This window comes from Typopeltis vanoorti, chromosome 25 (assembly GCF_054136105.1).
Source record: "Typopeltis vanoorti isolate ZY-2024b chromosome 25, IOZ_Tvanoo_1.0, whole genome shotgun sequence".
Classification (NCBI taxonomy): domain Eukaryota; kingdom Metazoa; phylum Arthropoda; class Arachnida; order Uropygi; family Thelyphonidae; genus Typopeltis; species Typopeltis vanoorti.
This window is the reverse complement of record NC_143573.1, coordinates 11015288-11039386: the sequence shown is the minus strand read 5'-3', so window position 1 is coordinate 11039386 and position 24099 is coordinate 11015288. Positions and strand designations below refer to the sequence as shown.

General features: G+C 34.8%; 1 protein-coding gene across 6 annotated transcripts in view; it reads right to left on the bottom strand.

Annotated features, from left to right (window-relative positions):
* LOC150092536 (uncharacterized) overlaps positions 1-24099 on the bottom strand; it is a 159153-nt gene that overhangs the window by 69723 nt on the left and 65331 nt on the right. For all 6 annotated transcript variants that reach the window (XM_090414684.1, XM_090414686.1, XM_090414689.1 and 3 more), the window contains 2 exons: positions 18934-19139; positions 2597-2782 (listed from right to left, as the gene is read on the bottom strand). In XM_090414684.1, the coding sequence (XP_090270810.1) occupies positions 2597-2782; positions 18934-19139 (392 nt within the window). The remainder of the gene's footprint in view (positions 1-2596; positions 2783-18933; positions 19140-24099) is intronic.

Genomic DNA, 24099 nt, shown 5'->3' with positions numbered 1-24099 from the left:
GTTAGCCTAGTGGCTTTGCACTTCACAACCATATGCCTGGGGAAGGAGTGTCCTAGATTCGATTCCTGTCAATGACGTGAGGAGCTCAAGGATCTTCCTCAGCCATAGACAAGTTAGCCAGTCTTGGGCATGGGCAGCAGGGTTTTTCCGCCAGTTTATCTGGTGTTTTTCATCCCGCAAGCAGGCAAACCGGTCAGAGGACACACACGGATTACAGTCAGGAATACTAACCCAGCCATAGGTCTGATACGTCAACCTATGCCGGTTACGGAGCACGGAAAAAATGGGGGGGGGGGGGGAATAGATGGTACCGTGAACTCCTGGATAAAGGGGGAACGCTGTATCATCATATGGAATTTAATTATTTATATCTTATCCTCTATGGGAATACTTAATAGCTATGAAGCAGTATGTACTTATATTTCCCCCACATTAACATCCAAGTACTATTTCTCTCTGAAGTGATGTTAATTCTAAAATTCTTTCAGTGTATTTGTCACTTATCAAAAAGTCAAAATGACTTATAAAGTGAAGTGAATACTTATTTTCCATTACAGGTCACAAAATCACATACTATGTAGTCTGCTCCTCTGATTGCAATGAAATCAGAGGAGTGTCCAAGACTCTTAGTAGGAGAATGTATGTTTAATAAGCAGGATGTTGGAAGTTTATTTTGCACTTGGTTAGACTATAATAAATTTAGTTTAATCCTTTATCCAAGTGTGAGCAAACAAAGTCTGCACCTGAAAATATCTTCAGGACTGAGGCAAGGTGGTACATCTGTTGGCAATTCGGAGCAAATGTGGACCATGCTCTCATCACTCCTTGTCTCAGTATCTCTCACAATGCAAAGTACATCTCCTTGCAGACATGTATAATGCTATGCATTAAGGGAAAGGCCACTACCCAGACCGGTTTCAACCTTTATTGTAATTTAATATAATTCCAGAGTAATTTAATAATAAGGTGCTAAACAGGTTGGCGACTCATATAAGTAAATATGACCTCTCCATTGCTTCTGCCTTAGTATCACCACTCTGGGTCTGCCTCCCACTGACGAAACCTCAATAAAGGTCAAAACTGGTCTGGGTAGTGGCTCTTCCCTTAATGCATAGCAGTATACATCTTGCAAAGAGATGTGCTTTGCATTATGGGAGATACCGAGACAAAGAGTGATGAGAGCTTGGTCCACCTTTTCTCCAAGTTGCCTAGTGATGTACCACCTTACCTCAGTCCTGAAGATATTTTCAGGCGCAAACTTTGTTTGCTTACACTTGGATAAAGGATTAAACTAAATTTATTATAATTCTTGTAGACAAGCTTATATGTTGGTTATGCATTACTAAATAACTTAAGGAATTGACAATGTACATAAGAATATAAATTAAATTAAACTTTAATAAATATTTCTGATATTTCGGCGTCACGTTGTCATCTTCAAAAGGAACTTACAAACAAGGCATGTAGGCACTACAACACAGTAACTGAGAATGAAGCGAGGAAGATATTGTTCTCCTAAAAGTCCTGATGGTGCTCCCTAGCAGGCTAAGTAGGTATTCTTGGCTGTTGGGCTGAAGGTTTGCTGATGTAAGCCTCCCAAATTGGGCAGTCTCATGCAACCAAATCTGTTGAGGTTTGGAGAGTTTCTTAGGGCCGAGGCTGATTCCATGAATAGTCTTTCGAATTTGAACTACACCGTAGTTTGAATTACACCGTAGCTTTGAACTACACTGAATACACCATAGCAAGTTCAAATTAACCTAACTAATACTGCCCCAATGCATCATATCTGAATATCAATTTGCAGTTTAAGTTACTTCCTGAATTAACACTCCTGATTGTCAGATATCACAAAATACAATGTGCAGTAACGTTCAAATGTTGACCATGAATTTTTTTTTTTTTTTTTTTTTAAATCATACCTGTTATGTTGGAATGGAGAAATTTTTAGTTTATGGTTTTCCTAAGTTACTATCAATCATCCTTGGATGTGTTAAAAGCCACATGAACCCCTGTTATTAATGATAAAAATTAGGCTTTCATGTTTCCCAACATAAAAAAAAAACTTTCTTTAAATATCTTCTGTAACAGAAGTTAAGAACATAGTTGGCCAGCTGCTTATTTGCATTCAATTCTTCTACAAACAGTAAGAATTAACTCATGACAGGCCCAGCCATTGTCTTCTGTGGTAGTTAATTCTTACCAATTAACCAAATGAGTAATACCTCCTAATTTGATGCACCTTTCTGCACTGGCTTCTTATTACTTCAGAGTTATTCAACAGAAAATGCACCATAAATTAAATGCCTGATAAGTGTGTCAAATTTTGGAACCTAATACATGATATTCAAATCAAGAAATAAACATAGTAATTATTTTTATGATGGCACCATAAAAATTTGGAATCTGAATACAGTTGTTCTTCTGAACAAGGGCAAAAAAGATTAGTACTTATTTATTATAAAGATTATACAGTGATTTCTCAATTACTCTGTCATGGTTTTAAAAAATTGGGTGGTATATAAATTTTTGACTTATTTCAAATGAAATGAAGCATTACAAGATAATAAAATTCATATCTAAAATATATTCTTACCTGGAGACTTTTCCCTGTAATTCATATCTGTATGATGCTCCAAATACATGCCTGTATAAGCTAAATGGCTGGGATCACTCTGAATAGGTTCACAAAGAACATCAAAGGTCTGTCCCCAAATTGTTGTTTTCACATAGGCAAATCGATTTACAATATTAATAATTTCATCTTTATTACACGGAACATCTAAAAAAAACAAAAGTCATTCTTTGTAAAAAATAAGCTCATAATTAGAAAATTATTAATTCTTCATTAGAAATAAATTCTTAATTAGAAATTGCTGGTCTGGCTGGCTAGCCTGTCTGCTCTCGAGTGAACAGGCTGTAGGTTCAACTGCCATGGGCAGAGATGTTTTTTGCGATTGTCTTTATAGTGGGAGATGAATTTTGTTATCTGGTGTGAAACCACATCCCGTGCTTACTGAAGCGGCTTGAAAGAGTTCTATATTGGTTTCTAGAATTGGGTTTCCAAATTATGCAAAAATTAAACAGAAAAAAAAAAAAAAAATCCTTACAGAACCCTTTTTGTAGGAAGGGGACACACACACACACACACACACACACACACACACACACACACACACACACGTGTTTTTACTAAGTCTCAACATATTATTAGAATAAAAAATACTCAATTTTTTGTAATGAATTATGTAAACAATGAAAAAAATCTGGAATAAGTTTTGATCTTTAAACCATGGAATAAAAGTAATTAAAAATATTATCTATTCAAGCAGCCTAAAAGACTCTTTACAGCAGTGATACTTACTAGAAAAATAGTGAGGACTAACTTGAATTGAATATTTCAATTATACTGCAAACAGAAATAGGTTCATGGATTTAATACCACGTTTGAATTTTTCTAATTCGCTTGCATTTTTGTCTTAAATATCTTGCCAGGAATTTTCTTCTTATAATCATTATTACTTTATGTACTTGTATTCTCACTCATAAATGCTCAAGTATGGAGACATGAAAGGTTTAGTATCTACACTGCACAATTTGAAGCAAATTATGCAGTGCAGGTCCGAGAGTCAAATTTGAGGAAGTTGGAATAGATTTTTCAGAGTGTCCATCTATAAAAAGGGAAATAAAACTAAATGTGAGCACATTAAAAAGCAGAGACGTCGTGAGGAAATTTTGGCACCTATGGCCAGGAAACAAAATTGCACAGTTGGCATCTACGGCCAGGAAAGAAAATTGCACCTTCTAAAAAAAAACCTTAAAATTATCAATTTTTGTGCCTATGGCCGGGGCCACATTGGCCATAGCCTCACTATGCCTCTGTTAAAAAGGATATCCATATTGAGTGTTCTTAGTAATATTTATTATTACAAGAGATCTCCAGGAATCAGATGCATAGAGGAAGATGCACTATCATGCTTCATCACAGTAAATACATACTTGAAAGACTTTTTGGAATTGATTGCAGATTTAAAGAACCAGCATAACCTAAATAAATATGGTTGCATAAAACTTCCAAAGAATTGGGAAACTAACTCTTAGGCCTCCTGCCCAAGACTAGCCAACAGTATTCATAGCTAGTGTCCCACATAAGACTTGTCTTCATGTAGGTATAATTTAATTTCTTCCATTTATTGTTTCTTGTGTGTTTTTTGTGATCTGATGTTAAATCAGGTTTGAGACAAGTGTGCACATTATCTTTACTATTATTTATCCTGTATATGGATCACATTATGAAGGAAAGTGGCATTAAATCTGATATCAAAATTGGAGATGCTAATCACAGCTCTTCGTGCAGATGTTATACTCCTAAAAAATCCAGTGAAAATCTGGATGACTTCTTGACTAAACTGAATAACTGATGTAATAAATTTAGTATGAAATCAGTAATTAAAAAGACAGAGTAGAGAAAAAAGAAATATGGAAAATATCAACTGCATCCTCAATGGAGAACTCATAGAAACAATAAAACATTCTGGCTATTTAGACAAAAATTTTAGTGAAAACAGGAAACTAAATATGGAAACGGACAACAGAATTAGCTGGTATGGTAGAAAGTTAACTGAATAAATTTATATGCAGTAAGTCAAAAATTAGCAAAAACACTAAACTAGCTATAAACAAAACAGTGCTGGAAACCAATTTTAGCTTATGGAACTGAAAAGTGGATTAGAAATACAGCATTTCATGAAAGAATGGAAACCACAGATATGAATATTCTGAGAAAAAAAAAAATAGGGAAGCGAACAGATTGATCAAAGGCAGTATTATATTAAAAAATGAGCAAAAGAAACTTGACATTGGTAGCATTCAAAGAATACGTTAGCAGAGCAATATCAGGTAGTATGGTCACTATTTTTAGGTGGGAGATGGAGACTTGAAGTGGCTTGAAAAAGTTTTATGTTTGGTTTCTAGAGCAGGGTTTCCAAGACATGGTAAAAAATAAATAGAAAATCAATAAAAGGATTAAAAAAATCATTAGCACACCCATGGTACAAATGTACTATAGGTTCACAAAGAAACCTTTCTTGAGTGGGACTAACATAAAACAGAATGGAAAAGGAAAGGTTAGTGAAACAAGCATTATTTGCTAAAATGGCTCAGAGGAAGCCAATAATATAAGATCATAAAACTCAAGTCTTCACAGATAACATATTAATATAAGAAAAATGGTCAACATGAAGGTAGTAATGATATAACCTTTTCATGTAGTACTATAATGCATTTTTCATGGGTTTTTTTCCACAGAGAAGCAGGACGAACAGCAAAAACTTATCTACTGGAACAAATCCTGAAACACACCAACTCAACATCAGTACTATAAACATAAGAAGCCTGAATGGCAAAGAAATGAAGTTAGCTGAGGAAATAGATAAGTACAGATTGACATAATAGGGGTGACAGAAACAAAAAAAATACAAAAACTGGTGAGATCTTTCTGGGCAATAAATGCAAAATTTTATACTCATGCAATGACAATCAAGGAAAAGAAGGAGTTGCTATAGTATTCAACACTAAATACGAGGCTAATCTTCTTGAATGGCAGGCAATATCAAGTAGAGTGATGTAGGCATATATCAGAATGGGAACTGGACAATGAGACTTATTTGTGCCTATGGTCCAACAGAAAGTTCTACTAAGGTAGAAGTGGAGGAATTTTTGGAGGCTTTAGCAAACTAACACAATGAAAAAGGAAAACTTCATCCTTGTTGGGAATCTAAATAGCAGAGTAGGAAATGATTGTCATATATACAAAAAATATTTTGGGAAAATTTGGAGAAAATAGCAAAACTAATAATATTGAGAAATACTTGTTGGGTTATTGCTCAGTAATAATCATGGACTGGTTATTACTAACACAATGTTCCAACATAAAAATGTGCATAAATTCACATGGAGAGGAATAAGAAAAGTCTGATTGACTATGTTATTGTTAATAAGGATGTTTTCTCACTGGTGCAGAACTAGAGTGTACAAAGGATTTGAAATTGGAAGTGATCACCATTTAGTCTTGAGCAGGATAAAATTGAATTTCATATTGAAAAGAACATGTAAAGAAGTTTTAAAGTGAATAAAAGTTGAGCTGCTCTCATATGTGAACTGTAGACTAAAATACAAGTACATTATTCAAGAAAAAAAATGCAAGAGTTTGAGAACAGGAACCAAACCTTGAAAATTCAGTGGAAAATCCTGAAGAAAACATTGAATGATTCAGCCAGAGATGTATGCGGTGAGGTTATCTGCAAGGGCAGAAAAATCAGAACTCCATGGTGGACACAGGAAGTTAAAGAGGCAGTGAAGGAAAAGAAGAAAGCATATCAAAAATTCCTGGCAAATAAGTCAGCTTGTGCTCTTAAAGAATACAGAGACAAATGTAAGAAAGCTAAACACTGTGTAAAATGAGCTAAACAAAAGTCATGGGAGGACTTTGGCAAGAACATAGAAAATAAATATCAAGAAGATGGCAAAATATTCTGGAGGTTGTTGAAGAAGCTCAGAAATGGAGGAAAGAGTGCTGTAAAAGGAATTAGAGATGACAAAGGCGACATGGAAACAGGAGAAAAAGATATCCTTGAAGTATGGAGTAATTACTTTGAAAAATTGCTAAATGAAACAAGCAGTGATGACAGCACAGTGGTAAAAAACACTCAACAGGCATACAGTCAGGAATACATATCCATACTTGAAGTAGAAAAAGCCATCAAAGGCTTGAAATGTGGAAAGGGAGATATTCGACCAGAAATGCTGAAGTATGTGGTATAAAAGTCTTACAGTGGCTGTACTGCATAGTTCAGAAGGCCTAGAAAGAGGGAAGAATTCCAGATAATTGCAGTAGAGCTCTCACAGTACCCATATATAAAAAGGGAAATAAAACTGAATGTGAGAATTACAGAGGTATTTCCCTACTGAGTGTTTCTAGCAAGATATATGCAAGTATACTTGAGAAACAGTTGAGAAGAATTGTGGAAGAAAAGCTTGGTGAAGAACAAGCTGGATTCAGGCCAAATAGAGGCTGTCAGGATCAGATCTTCACTTTATGACAAATAGTCGAGAAAGCATGGGAATACAACAAAGATCTGTATTTAAGTTTTGTCGATTTGGAAAAAGCATATGACAAGGTGCCAAGAGAGAAGCTATTCAATACGCTGCAGTTATATGGTGTCAATGGGGCATTATATCAAGCAATACTTAGTCTTTATTTGAGTTGTAAGTCAGCAGTTAGAATTGAAGGAAGTACAGGAAGACGGTTTAATGTTAAATCTGATGTGAGACAAGGATGTACATTATCCCCTCTGTTATTCATTATCTATATGGATCACATTATGAAGGAAAGTGGTATTAAACCTGATATCAAAATTGGAGATGTTAATCTGAACTGTTTACTTTATGCAGATGTTATACTTCTAAATAAATCTGGTACAAGTCTGCAAGATTCCCTGACTAAATTCAATAACTGTTGTTATAGATATGGTATGAAGTTCAGCAGTAACAAGTCAAAGACAATAACAAGACAAAGACAATGCATTGCGAATGGAGAATCTATAGAACAAGGAAAACATTTCAGCTACTTAGGCATGATTTTTAATGAAGATGGTAAATTAAATATGGAAAAAGAAAACAGAATCAACAAAGCTGGTATGGTAGGAAGTCAATTGAATTCATTCATGTGGAATAAGAGGGAAATTAATCAAAACACTAAATTAGCTGTATACAAGACAGTGTTCATGCCAATTTTAACTTATGGATCTGGAAGCTGGGTTAGAAATAAAACACTTGACCAAAGAGAGACTGCAGATGAGAGTCCTGAAAAAGATTAGGGGTGTGAACAGATGACATCAATGGCAATATCATATTAAAAATGAATATATTAGGAAAGAACTTGACATTGTTAGCATCCAGGAATATGTCAGCAGAGCTAATCCCAGGTGGTATGGTCACTTAAACAGAATGGGAGAGGTAAGATTAGCAAAACAAGTTTTCTATGCCAGGATTGGCAGGAAAAAGATCCAGAGGAAGACTAAGATATAGGTGGATCGACACAGTAAAAAGTGCCTTAGAAGACAGAATTATAAGATCTGATAATGTTGGAGTCTTGACAGGTAACAGATTGATTTGGAGGAAAATTGTAGATAGTAAGTTAGTGGTGATGTTAAGTTTTTCATGTAGTTCTATGATATCCTATACCCTCTCCCCCCTTCCTTGAAGGTACATGACAGGAATTTGATGATGTAGTACTAACATAACTCCCCCACCCCAAGAGTACATATCAGGAATCTGATGATAAATAAAATAAGCTGGTAAATAGCTAAATTAAGACAATGTTTAGAAATGCACCACCATATTCTATAATTCCCATAAGAATGCAGAGAACCTAGTGTAATTTTTCATTCTCCAGTTCACTTTTCAAATGAGAGTTCATTCTAAAACTGAATGTTGATGTGCTAAACAGAGATATGATAACAATACGACTGTTCAACAAAAGAGGAATCTGTGGGCTTTGAAGACAATTATAAAATCACAGTTCAACAAATTTCAGTGTAAATTCTAGTCAACAAGAAATGTTTTACCCAAGTGTCAGCAAAATAAGTTGACTATTTGTATACTGGTGTTGATTTCACAATTACCTCAGCATCCCATAATGCAAAGCAAGTTAACTTTTGGATATGTATAATGCTATTCTATTCATTATGGGAAGGATATCCCCCCCCACACACACAGGTTTTAACCGAGAGGTTTCATCAATGAGAGCTGAATCCAGGAGTAACATGATGTACCACTATATTAAAATACTCTGGATTAGACTGTTGAAGAAAGTTTTTCCACTTGGTTGAAATTTAATCTATACTTGGCAAGAAATTATACTCTTGTTTTAATCCTTTACCTAAGTAAAAGCAAAATTTTCACAAGAATTATCTTCACAACTAGTTTACTGTATATAAACATGCTGAGTGCACATACATATACTATTTTATTACTTGTATATGGAAATTATATGAGCTTGTGCATTGATTAAAGCTCAGTTTTCATGGTCCAGCTCCTACTGATGAGACCTCAATAAAGTCTGAAACCAGGATGGAAAGTAACCCTTCCCATAATCAAGGAGGCAACTGATGTAAAGTCAATAGTCTCTATATACAAGTAGGCCAATTGTGAAGAAACTTAATGTGCAAATTTTTATTTGCTTATCCTTCAAGTGTACCTGCAAAAGGTTAAAAAAATATAATTTAAAATATACCTCTGAAGCAATGCCATATAAAACAAAAACTGTCCCCTCCATTTTATAAAAGAAAAAAAAAATTAAAGCTCTTTTACAAAACTTATTATAAACTACACTGACAAGAGATGAACAGTTACAGTTCAGGATGAAAATATAAGAGCCTTGGTTCATTTTTATGACTGTTCTACACCTCAAGAGGCTCAGTACTACTCAAATTAAATCAATAAGATCCAATCAGAGAACAAGTGAACATAAAATACATGGTCTATTTAGGACCATGTAATTTTCCTCCTCTTCAGATGAAGAAATCTGAAGATTTTAAAAACCAGATGCCTAGTACAATGGATGAGCATTATAGCAGAGACTGCTATACAAAATAATGTAATATATAATAGGAATGGAGAACCTTTTTTTTTTTTAAAGGTGCATGCTAGAATTGGCTAAATCTTTTTAAGACTATCTTAACATTTCCCTCAGAATTTTGTGGTATATTATTATTTTTCTCATGCACATCTTACATAACAAAAGAATGAAATAAAGTGACAATAATTATTCCAAAGATGCTTTAATAAAAGTATTTAAAATAAAATTTTTCAATTAAAAAAAACTTAGTTTACAGAAAAAATTTAATATAAAATGATAAACCTCCCTTATATACTAAATATAAAAAAACATCAGTGAGATTTCTGGTGCACCACTGACAACAGATACCTTGCATAGGTTTATACTCTGTAACATTATACTTTGATATACTTTTTTTAAAAAATCGCAACTATCCCACACAACTATTTAATTATGCAAACAGGACAGCAAAAACCCATCAAAACAACCCAACAACCAAAACAAACTTCCCAACACAAAAAGTTATCAAACTGCCATACATCCAGAACACATACAAAGCCTACAAATACATTTTCAAACATATTGACTACAAACTGGTATTCACCACGAACCAAAAATTGGCAAATCTTCTAAAACCGACTAAATCTCACACACACAAAGAAATATTAGAACACCACAACGTAGTCTACAAATTTCCCCGCCAAAAAGACTGTGATATCACCTACACATGTTCTACCATCAGGTCTTTATGGGCAAGACCACAAGAACATTTCCATGATGACTGTAACATCCCTATTCCAGAACATTTAAACACTAAAAAACACAACATCAAAAAGAGAAATAGAATACAAAGTACAGGGAAAACAGAAATAGCAGTTCACGCCCTTGAACAGAAATATACCCTGCAAATCAACAACGCCATCATAATAGACAGACAAGACAACAAAACAATGCTTAGAATATCGGAAACAATAGCCATAAAATGTGACGAGAACTCAATCAACGTCCACCGACCCTACATAATTCTCCGAGTGTTGGAAGCTTCACAACATAAAAATTAGGTCACAACTCCGACCAATAGGTGATGACACAAACTCTTCAAAGGCAGAAACACCAAGCCAACACAACATAGCATCCACTTTCTCCATGAGTTCAGACGATGACCCACATGGTCAAAATGGCTCACACCCCGTCAACCCTCTCCCTGGCCCCTTTTTTCCATAAACCCTTCCCCTTCCTCTAAAAAACAGTTTCTATTTTCAGCCCCCCCTTTTCATCTTTTTCCCACCCTACAAAAAAGCGCTCCACCCACCCTTAAAAAGAATTTTTTTTTTTCTTCAAATTAATTATCCCACATTGCCAAAGCCCCCCCCCCCCACACACACACACTCCCCTTTCAACACTATAACAGCAGAAGTATGCACACCGCAGAAAGAAGACAGACAACATCCAAGAAAAGGTATGTGGGAATTTTCTTCTATTATGCTACATATATTTGTCTCTAAAATACATCTGCAATGCTCTAAGAATTCTTGAGTAAAAAGCCAATGGCATTAAAAAAGGGGACACTCCTAAACAAAAGCAGGCAAAATAGCCATAAAAATAATACTTTGATATTCAAGACATTTAATCACACAATTTTGTTAGTACATCTCACCACTCTGACTTCAAACAAATCACAGAATAATTTTTATTTTTATTTATTTTATATATATTTTTTTATGATGATTCCACACATGTAAGATTACAATACCTATAACACTACAGTGGGCAAGTGATTAAGGAGAAAAATTGTAGCCTGGTGATATGTTTCTTGAAGAGTGGGAGATTGTACTCAGTGGGAAAAATAGTATGGAGGATATTGATCCAAAGAATAGAGACGGATGGAATGAAGAAAGCTGATGAGAAATTACTTCGGTGTGTAGGAAGTTGGACAGTGCATAGGTGTTGATACTACTACTGCTTAATGAATGGTGTGATGTTACTACGAGTGGCAGACAGAATAGGTATGGTGACGTCATGACTCAAGGTAGATTTACTGAAATAACATTTCTAAGTTTGAAATTTTTTTTGGATGCTCTAAATTCCACATTACCAAAAAACTATAGAAAAAAGTCCCAGACTAAGTCTCATAGAACCAATGATATTTTAAGCTCACTATTGCAAAATGTAAAAGCCAAAAACCTTCATGATGGTGAACTGAATTTCCTAGCAAATGACAATCAAAAGACAAAGAAAATGATAGGAAATCATACACTGACTATAGAACAAAGGAAATTTGCTGGAAATAAGATTATCATGGGAAATGGTACAAAAGGTAATGGTAAGAAACAATACACTGACAACAAAACACAAAAGTTCTGGCAAGAACTATAGATAAGCCACACAAAATGACAACATGAAAGTACAAATGCAAACAATAATAAGGGAGATAAGAAAGAACTAGAAGACTGTGAAATTATAAAAAGAGAAATCTAGAATTAGCTTTTAAATTTAGAAAAGTTACATTAGACTAAATTAATCTAATGTCACTTGAATCTTCATAATGAACTAAATATGTGAAGACTATAAAAATGTAAGCTTTTTTTACATTTCTTTAATTTACAATTCTAAGAGAACAGTATCAATTTATTTTACCTGTACATCGTTAGATCTCTGTCTGGTCAGAGAGCATTGACGTCAGCTGCACGTATCACACAGACTAATATGCATTATTTCTGTTCCCTTTCTCTTTTTAAATGGGGGTGACCAAGTTCTCTGGTTATTATGATTTTAATGGTACAGACTCACATATTTAGTTTTACCATAAAAATTTCAGATAAACAACATTAAGCTGCTATAACATTTCAAAATTTAAACATTAATTGTAGATTTTTATTTCTGATTTCATACTCTTTTAGTTGTTTCCTATGTCTCCATCATTGCCTTTTTACTTTTTCGTATTGTCATTTTGTATACTTTATGTATGTTTCCTGCTTTGCTATTTCCTTTTTTTTTCCCCTGGCGATTTCCTGTGTTCTATTTCTAGCAACATCCTCTGTTGTGTTTTTTTTACAATTTCTTGCAATTTAATTTATTCAGTTTCCCAAATTTCCTCTGTGGGAAATATGGAGACTAATTCAAAAATATTTTGTATTTTTATCTTTTGCTCCAATTTATTCAACAGAGTTCTGTGTGTGTAACTATCTAATGCCTTTATAAAGTCCAGCAGTATCCATTTCCTTTATCATATTCCTTTATTATAAAAATAAGCAAATTACGAGGGCAATATTCCTATTCACCCAAGTCCTGAATTCCTTTACCAACTTCTCAAATACCTTAACGCCAGATCCTGAGATACTAATCAAATTGGCCTATAATTTGCTACTTCTTATCCTGGAGACTCTTTAGGCAGTGGAACTATTTTGCCCTCTTTCCACACCATTTGAATCTTCCCAGAATGGAGGCTTAAATCAAACAACCTGGTCAGAGGAGTTGATAATTTTCTTGCAAATTACCATAATACACAGGCCAATATACCATCTAATCCCATGGCCATGTTTGCATTGAAATTCTGCAGTATCTTAAGCACCTCCAATTCTTCAACCTCTGTTCTCCCATCAGTTGTCACATCCAGAATTGCAATATTGCTATCACTCAGCTATTTGGTCTGTTTCTGTTATATCTCAACCATCAGCACTTTTTAAAGTCATCACCTTTTTCTTTATACTCCCTCCACAACTTTTTTTCTTTGTTTTGCAACTCCTGCTTAATGATGTTATTCAACCAATTCCTACCTGATTTCTCTCTCTGAATCTGGTATAGTCTGATATTGCTTTCTTCAAACACTTCTTGATCACCAACCATGAACCATCAACATCTGTCCCATCCAAATCTTATGCCATGGCACTGCTGAAAGCTGACTCCTCAAGTTTGTCATAATCACCTGCTTTGTAATTCTACATATATCCCTTCTTAACAGAAAATTCTGCATGTCTAGTACTCTTCCAAGTGAAAACAACACAGGCACTTTCCTGAAGTGCAGATGGGTTACTGTTAAGTTTCCTGATGCTATGATTAGATTATACACTCTTGAACCTTGTGTCCCTTTCAATACATGCTATCTCAGATAATTAACTCTTAGCAGGTGTATAAATTCCATTTCTTTCTCTCCCCGTGACCATTCCTCCTACCAATCTATGTTTCCATAGTTGAAATCACACATGATAATTGTGTGACCTGTACTCATCATGCTAATTTGCCAATGCATGCCATTTACATTCTCCTTCATATTCCCTGGATTATAGTAACAACCAATGATATATTTTTTCCTGTTGGCCTCTATTCCACACCAAATAGCCTCAAATTAACTGCCCTTTGCATCCCTGTCCTACTGATGTACTTGTACTCTTTTTGGCTTCAATTCTTCTGCTATCATTAACAAAACCCCTCCCTAATCTTGTTCCTTCTTTCTTCTCTGGAGATATACCCTTTGCATTATTTCTAACTATGTCATCCTCAGCCAACCAAGTCTCACTAATGACTATAACTTTAGGCCAAGTTGAGCTAACCAATGCCCAAAACTCCAACTTTTTTTGAATACTTCTGGCATTAGTATACATAAACTGCAATATCCCCTTCACCCCAAATTCTCTTATGCCTTGTGCTGCTTATCCCAATCACCTTTATGTCCTTCCAGATGGTTCTGCCATATTGCTATACTATGAAAAGTGTGACCACATATTTTGTGCAACGGAAAATTTGAATATGTTATCAGAGCACTGTATTGAATACCACAATAAAGCTACTGTTTTGTTGGTGTCTATGTAGTATTTGTGAGAAGGGAAATATTTTTTCATTATACAAGAACATTTTCATACCAATCATATCTGTATTCCTGTGCATAAAAATTAATCTCATGTTTTACAAGAAAACGACTGTATCTAGTGATCTCCAATAAAACATTAGCATATCCATGATTAATTACCATGTAAAAAAAGTGTACACGGATCACAACAAATCCTAACTCTGCCAGGTTGGGGTTAGAGGGGCAGTTTGAGAAGGGGGGGGCACTGTCATGGCCATGTTATGGAGGAGACTGATTGCTCTCTGCATGGGCATATGTCCAAAACCGGTGGCATCTTTAGATCCAGGCTTTGTGCTTTAGAGGGTGTGTATATAACAAACACAAAATAAATTATTAAATAAGAGAGGGGAGGGGGGAAATGAGATACTCGGGATCAATCTGATGGGAAAATAAATTTTATAGAATATATTATAATTTATGAATTATGATTATGCATTTCTATTTTTATTACTCATCCAAACATTGCCAACCCATCAACCCAGATATGTGCAATAATTACATCTAGTCATCTTTGATATTTTATTGACTTTCATTCATATAAAAACCACGCCTTTAAATATATTTTTGTAATTTTTGTTGTTATGAAGGTATATTTGTGAAAGTTTGTTAGACCGATTTATAACTTGTAAATACTTAAACATATGGTATGTGGGCCTCCATTTGTGCTTTTGCACCAGGCCCTACAAATGATAAGGGACAGCCTGTCCAAAAGTATCTTATCTCACTATATGTACTTACTCTTTTCAACTATTTTCTAAATAAAATAAACTGAAATCTAAACTTTAAAATCACTACAAAACAAAATATATTAAACATGTCAAAATCCCAAAACATTTTTAGAGATTTGTGTGAATCCATTTTAACATGATCTGTGGCATACAATGCCAACATTAGTGAGGTATGTCATCACCACTTGCAAACATCAAGACAAGATCTATTCTTGACAGAAATTAAAATTGCAGCTATAATAACCACATCAATATTCACACCAACTTCCACTTAGTACGATTTCTTTTGCTGCAAAGCTGGTGCCTGTGCCTTTATAAGAGGTAACAGTGCTTGCCAGAGAATGCTAAACTAAGAATCTACTGCTTTTGACTTCCTCTGGGTTAAGGTTTCCTTGTTCTATTGAGTAACATTCATCTACTGTATTTACTGCCAAATTCTGAAAACCACTCTGACCTCTTCATCTTCTCATTCATTTAAGCTTTTCATTCTACTGATATGCTAGAAAAAATGCAGAGTACTGGCTAAAAGTAATGACCTGACAAATGTTTTGTTGCTCTTGACATTTCCAGAGCATGATTATGTCTGGCATCCAAGCATGCACAGTAAATTATCATCCTTCAATCTACTTCCAGCCTCTGTATTTGGATAGCCAGCACAGTGATCTCAATACCACAGATCAATGGGACAAAGATGACCTGGTCACCTTCAACTTTACCAAAATGCAGTCTTCTCTCCCTCCCTCCCCCTCTCTCTCTCTCACAGCTCACCTACTTTTTATCTTCAATAACACAGAAATCACCATACAGGATCAGCTTTCCTCCTTCGATTGACATTTACCTCCAGCCTCTGTTGGCATAAATACATCAAAATCGACAGCTTCCAAAACCTCCAAAAAACGAGACATTCTTTTCCACTGAAGATGCCACTTTCCACCAATCCAGCTGCTAACTATACAAATCTGCCAATCTTTATAATACTGTTTGCATGTTTGAGATGGTGCAGTCAAAACCTAAAAATTTTTGATGCTATACAGAACAGCAACTCAGCTGATACATAATCCTACTTTCACTAACATCAACCATTATTTCATATAACACACTATTTTAGCTCTACCTCTTATATAGTTATGTACAGAACAGCATGAACTGCATCCATTTTCTGCTGGGGCTGTTAAACATGAGCAGCAGTTACATCCTTTTCAGTCCAACTACAGAATCATCAAACCTTCTTCAATTCCTCTATCACTGCAATTTGCCAACCTAGTTGGAGAACTGGTTAACATATCTGCTCTCCAACTAACAGACTATAGGTTCAAATTCCACAGTGAACATGGATGTTTGTAATTGCCTTTGCATGGGAATGAATTTCAATGTCACAGACCATTGCCCATTTACTGAAAGTGGCTTGAAAAAGTTCCATGTTCCATATATATATATATAATGAAAATAATAAAAATTTTTCTTAGCCCACCCACAGTACTAATTTACTATATAAACATTCTGTGGGTGGTAGACACAAAAAAAAAGTACGCACACAATGGACAAAACATTAGAGATACCTATCTAATAGCATGTAGGACCTCCTCTAGTGCGAATAACAGCCTGTACTCTCCAAGGCACTGACCCTGCCAGATGCTGGAGGTACTTCCAGCCATGCCTGTTGTAGCACTGTCCACAAGTGAGCCTTAGACGACAGTCCCAGATACATGGATCCGATTTCTCGTGCTACAGTATCTGAGAGAGAGAGACAGATTAGATTTAAATCCAGGGACCTCGGGGGGGACAATGAATGGTCCAAAACTCATATGGGTGTTCCTTGAGCCATGCTTGGGTGGTTGTGCGGCTTGGTGGGGTGGTGCAGCATTATCCTGCTGAAACAGATTATTGGCTGCACAATGCGCATAGGCCACTAAAGTGTGTAGGTGATCAGCCAACACATTCTAGTAGCTTGCAGCATTTAAGGACCTCTCCAGACACACTAAGGGACATAATGTGTCACATGAGGAGGTGCTCCAAACCATCACAGAGCCACCACCACCTCCTTGAACAGAGCCAACTTAGCATGATGGGGCCATAGCCTCATTCTGTCAATGCCACACCCTTCTGTCAGCTTGGTATAACTGATAATAGGATTCATCAGACCACAGGACTCTGGTCAACTCTGCAGAGCTCCAGTTTTGATGGTCCTGACACCAGGCAAGATGCAATGACAGATGACGAGCTGCCAACAGTGGTACATGATTAGGGTGCTGGCTCCTGTAGCCCATGGTATGCAGGGTACACTGCACCATTCAATTGCTGATGCTGCTTGGATCTCTGAAATTGAAACTGGATGTGATTTGTGTCACAGCTGCTCTGTACAAGTCTGTTGGTCTGTACAAGTCTGGACAGTCTACTTCGACCCAGATCATCAATGACGTGGTTGGCCACCACTTGCTTGCTGGGTGCTGGTATGTCTATTGATCATATACTCATGGTAGACCATAGAGTTCTCATCACTTGCACAACAGAATGACCTATCTGTCTTGTGCTGATAATATGTCTGCAATCGAAGTCACTAAGATTGCCATATTTACCCATGTTCAGGGTTGAGATCAGGATTCTGTAAGGGCAGTCAAGTGTAGTGATGTACATGTCCACAAACCATGCAGTTACAGCAGCAGCCTTATGACACTGTAAATTGTCTTGCTGTTCTCCATAGAGTATCATATTCCTATCCACCCATTTCTATTCTTGGCAAACTTTACAAATACCTCCACCACTACTCCTGAGATACTAAGTGATCTCAAATTTGTTACTCCAATGTTGGAACCTTCTTTAAGTAATGCAACTATTTTGTGTCCCACCACCACCACCACTGGCACTATGCAAGTGATCAACTTACACAATCTCATTAGGGGCACTTCCACATGTCTTGCACTCTCCCATAACATAAGGACTGATATCTCATAACCCCATGGTTATATCTACAATGAGATTTCTCAATATCCTAAATGCTTCCACAGTAAACTACTTCTATTTTCATCTTGATTCCCAGCATGCTCATCTCTATATTGTTTTCATCTGGATGGTATCCTTGAAAAGAAATTGCTCAGTCATTCAACAATTTCTTCTGTTCTTTTATCTCCCTGCAATAAGTGTTCATTTAAGTAACCTTTCTATAATTCTTTCTTTTGCTTACAAGTAAAAGAACTCATGGATTTCATTTGGACTCTCAACTAAGTTTCTCTCATCTGATTTTCATAATGAAATATTTTTTGCACAATTCAGTCAGAAAGCATAATTATCCAATAAATCAGTAAATTTGCTGAGTGTATTTGCAAATACACTGTAAATAAGAGGGCAAAGAATGCAATTTACAAATATAAAGAGTATAAATTTCTAGAATATAAAAATCAAATACACCTGATTCAATTATATTATAATAACACAAACATCAAATTAGGAGTAAGTAGCAACCTCAAATCTGACAGTTTGCAGATTCAAAATAAATAAGAAATGAATTAATGTTAATTTAATTATTATAGTCTTAAAGGATATAATAGTCATTATATATCTCCTTTAATTCAGCTCTCCACTTATCACTGGTTCATGTAATATTTTTTTCATGCTTTATTAATATTTGTGATAGACATATACTACAAAAATACCAAAGTGCATCTTTTTTTATAGTACAAAACAAAAGAATTGACAAGCATTGAGAAATGACTACTATTATTAAAGTATTTAGTACTGTTTACCTCTCATAATGGCAACACCATATTTATACACCATTTCTAACCAGGAATGAAGTCCTTGATTAGTTTCCATTACTTCCTTAAAGGAAATTTCAGGCATATTTTTCCAGATAGAAACTCTGTCCCACAGTTCAAGAGGAGGTAAGTGGGCGTGTTCATGGCCAGACTCAAAGCTGTCTAAAGCAAAACTTCGGCCATATTTATAAAGCCTAAAAGACATTTCAAAATATAAAAGAATTGCAAACTTTATGTTCATTATCATATTATCTTTTTTTTTTTTTCAAATTGTTAAGAATTACTATTTGAATTATTATTTGTTACTAGCTCTTCAGGAATCTAGTTACAAATAATACTAATTTTTCCACCCTCAAATTCTTCTATTTGCAAAAATCTCCAATAATGGAGAGTTCTTATTGGAGATCTTGCAATTCAATAGATCAATGAAATTCTTTTCACCTTCATCTTGATCTCCCTTTTGACCTTTACCCTGCCAAATATAAACCACCATCTGGCCAATCTTTCCTTTGTTACTCCAGATCTCTGGTATCTAATCCCATGCCACTTGTGGCAAAAAAAAAAGAAAAAAAAAAGGCCAAAGTTTAATGGCAAATTGGCATTACAAATGTCTGTTTGCAACTATATATAGTTGCAATATACACACACACAAATTAAAGCTTGGAATAGGTAGGGCTACCACTGTTGCTGGCTGCACATCGTATTATTTTCAATCGGCTTACTTCAACATCACTTTAATTGTGAGATACTAAACATATAATAGTGATAATAATAACAATAATATGGTCTCTTATTATATCCAGTATAATACACAAAATTACAATTATCAAACAATTATAGTATAGCATAAATAAATCATTTCGGTCCAAAAAAAGTACTGGTACTTCTAGTGTGGCCAAATATACATTTATTTATGAATATATAAAAAATTAAAATGTTGCATAAAAACCATCAAAAATTCCTTAATAAAAAATAATACAGTTTTATGAATTGTACATAGACGTCTACCATTGTCACTCATTGTACAGAGTATTATTTTTGAAAGTCCACCGAATTCAACAACAGCTGCTTTTCATACCTGCATATTGCACTTGTTCTGCTGTTGTACAACATTATAGTTACAAAAACTTGTATTTATATTTTCAATATGATTGTGCAAATGCACAAAACATCAATTAGTAAATATTGTTGTTTTTACTTATCAGATTTATTTATTTTGTATGATGATACAATGGCTATCAGCCCCTTTTACAGGGAGGTATGGCACAATCTCCATCCCCCCTATTTTAATCTGGCTTGGGACCAGCATAGCTGATGAATCAGACCTATGGCTGGAGGGACTGTCTTAAGTATTCCTGACTGTAATATGTATGTGTAATCCATATCACGGGGTCGGTTTGCTTCTTCTGAGGGACGAAGAACCCGAGTTTCTGGGTGAAAAAACCCCTCACTTCTGTATGAGATCGGCGAACTCACCTTTTGTCGAAAGAGACCAGATAAAGGTTTCTCATTTCACTAACAGAAATTGAACCCAGGTCTTTCTGACCAAAGGGCTTCATCTATACCGGATGAGCTAAGGAGGCCATGCTGTAAGAATAAAACAAAAATCGGCCCTTGTTGGACCAAAATGACAATTATCAAACAGTTAATTATAGTACAATTATTATACTTCAGTATCTAACAATGAAAGTGACATTGAATTAAGCTGATGCATTTATTAATTTTTATTATCTTTTTCCACGTCTTTTTCTTTAATTTACATGCCTATTTCAACTGAATTAAAATTTTAATTAATTGTTTTTCTTTGTAAAAAACTTTAAAAAAATTAAATTCAGATATGAAATGATTTGTGATAAATTATAAAGACATAGAAAAAGATAATCAGTCTCAAAATTAGCAGAAAAATACTCTAACAGTCAATGAAGAAGCCAGCAACTATGTCCAACCTAAGAATTAAAGGGAATAGAAGAATATTGCTCATAAATCCACGTGGAATAGAGAATTCAAATGTCATGTAATGGAAGTTAAAAAACCAATATGTTTACTCTGCAAAAAAGAAAATTTCAGAAAATAAGTGATAATTTGAAAAACCATTTTTCATTCTGCACAACAAAGACTTGAGGAACATCTCCTCTTGTAATGATATCTTGGTCACCAAAATAGGAGTGAACAAACTGTTAACTTAAAATCAAGTTTTACAAGTAAAAATATATATGTATTAATGAAATTATTATTATTCATGACACCTCCAAGGAGTCCGAAGACTCATCGCAGGAGGACACCCACTGTACAACTCTCTATCTCCACCACTACACCGAACCTCTACTTCCCATCGACCACCACCACAAGTATTTTTTGTAAAAATTACAAAAATATAAGCAAAAATTTTTTTAATATGGAGCTCCATACAATAGTGGATGTTCTGGCTACAATTATTCCAAATTATGAATATTAGGAAAAGACATTACTGAGAACAATGATGTAATGATATCATTGGCCTATCTTTGTGGTATTAACACTTCTGGAAACAGCAAATCTTTAAAATTTAATGGTTTCCTCTAGAGTTGGGATATGTTTTAAGGTTTGTTAAAATATTAATTTGAAAAAACAAAGTCAAGGTGATATGTTTTGAAAGGCTTAAGAAATCTAAAGCATAATAAAATACAAATACACAATTTAAAATACTATTAAAATAACAAATAAAAGGGTGGGAACATTTACGGGGGTTTTGTAAAAGACCATTTCAGTGTGCCATCAACAGAAAAGGAAGGTTAATAATATTCCTTATATGTATTGTATTAATGAACTGCAATGCTTTGACTGATAGAAAGTTTCTTGTACATATTTATATTATGAAGCTGCAAAACCTTGAGATGATAGGGGAGATGGATACTCAGGAAGGTTAATAGTGAGCAATACTAATCTCCCTTTACTGAAGATGACACACCAAAATAGTCTTTCATCCTGTAAATACATTTTTCACTTTTATTCGTATCATTTTAAAAGCATTTTAAACTGTGTACATTTGTATTTTATTCATCCTTGCTTTGTTTTCACATTTTTATTTTGTTTTTAGAGTTATTTTAATATTTAGCTATTTTAATTCCTATCTCGTAATCTTCGCTATATTTATTGTCACCATAACATTCATTATTTCTGATATTATGTAACTGGTAATTAGTTTATGAAATTAACAATGCATATAAAGTATATTAATTAAAGGTAACTTTAATGAATAACTTCTATATTTCGGCAACGTCACATTGCCATCTTCAGGAACATAAAAATATGGTATGTGCACGCAGGCACTAACACAAAGCAAATGAGGAAGAAAGCAAGAAACTAATATTGTTCCTAAAGTCCTAATGGTGCCCTCTTGCAGGCTAATTTGGTAGTCTTGGCAGTTGGGCTGAAGTTCTCATAATGTAAGTCTCCCAAATTTGGGGTAGTTTTATGCACCCAAATTTGTTGAGGTTAGGAACGTTTTTTAGAGCTGCTGAAGATTCTTTGAATAATCTTTCGTATTTAAACTTGCTGCGATGAACTGCGATCATCGCAGCAAGTTTAAATACGAAAGATTATTCAAAGAATCTTCAGCAGCTCTAAAAAACGTTCCTAACCTCCACAAATTTGGGTGAATGAAACTACCCCAAATTTGGGAGACTTACATTATGAGAACTTCAGCCCAACTGCCAAGACTACCAAATTAGCCCGCAAGAGGGCACCATTAGGACTTTAGGAACAATATTAGTTTTTTGCTTTCTTCCTCATTTGCTTTGTGTTAGTGCCTGCGTGCACATACCATATTTTTATGTTCCTGAAGATGGCAATGTGACGTTGCCGAAATATAGAAGTTATTCATTAACGTTACCTTTAATTAATATACTTTATATGCGTTGTTAATTCCGTAAACTAATTACCAGTTATGTCTGACCAACGTATAAGCCTTGCTACTAGAATTCTGATATTATGGTTTCACATATTTTCAACTTCAATGTTTATTTTTATTTCAACTCGATATTTTAACAAACCTTCAATCATATCTCAACTCCAGAGGAAACCATTAAATCCTAAAGATTTCCTGTTTCCAGTATAGTTAATACCACAAAGATGGACTAATGATTTCAATAACATTGTTCTCATTCATGTCTTTTTTTCAAATAATCATAATTTAGAATAATTACAGCTAAAAACAGTAGGAAGATCCATATTCAAAAGAGCTTTGCTTATCATTTTGAATTTAAGCTAAAGGGAGCTACAATGAACTACAAGTTCAGATATATTATGAAAAATATATATAAAAAATTCTTCCAACTTCTGAATTAGTTACTTTAGATAGTTATAAAGATAAAATCAAGTTTTTACAACTGGTTGCTAAAGTATGTTATAACTGTACTACATGAAAAGGTTACATCATTACTAACTTCCTACTGACAGGTTTTCTCCAAATTAATCTGTTAATCTTTCAGGACTCAATGTTATCAGGTTTTATATTTTGGTGTATTCTAAGGTACTTCCTACTGTATCTATCCACATACATCTTGATCTTCCTCTGTGTCTTTCCTGCCAAAAAATACTCTTTTAGCTAACCCTTCCTCATTCTGTTTAAAGTGATCATATCACTGATAACTCTGCTAACACATTCCTGAATGCTAATAATGTCAAGTTCTTTCCTAACATCCTTGTTTTTAAGATACTTCCATTTTTGCCATCACTGCTTCCCTAATAGAAGGGTATGGGAATGATAGAAGAGAAGAGAGGGAATGAGAGAGAGGTATGGGAATTATAGAAGAGGAGAAAATGGGAACAGTAGAAGAGAGTTATGTGAATGATAGAAGAGGAGAACAGGATAAGTGGAAGAGAGGTATGGGAATGATAGAAGAGGAAAGAATGGGAACAGTAGAAGAGAGGGAATGAGAGAGAGTTATGGGAATGATAAAATGGAAACAGTAGGAGAGAGGGAATGTTAAGAGGTGTAATGTACGGTGACTTAATGATCAGTGGTGTGCAAGATAGGATGTGTGAGGAGTGTTTGCCTGGAGGAACAATAGAAAGTGTGGCTATGGCAATTAAGAGGGGTGAAAAGGTGGATGAGATGATTGTGCTGGTAGGAACAAATGACTCGAGAGGTAAAGTAAATTGGGCAGCGAGAGA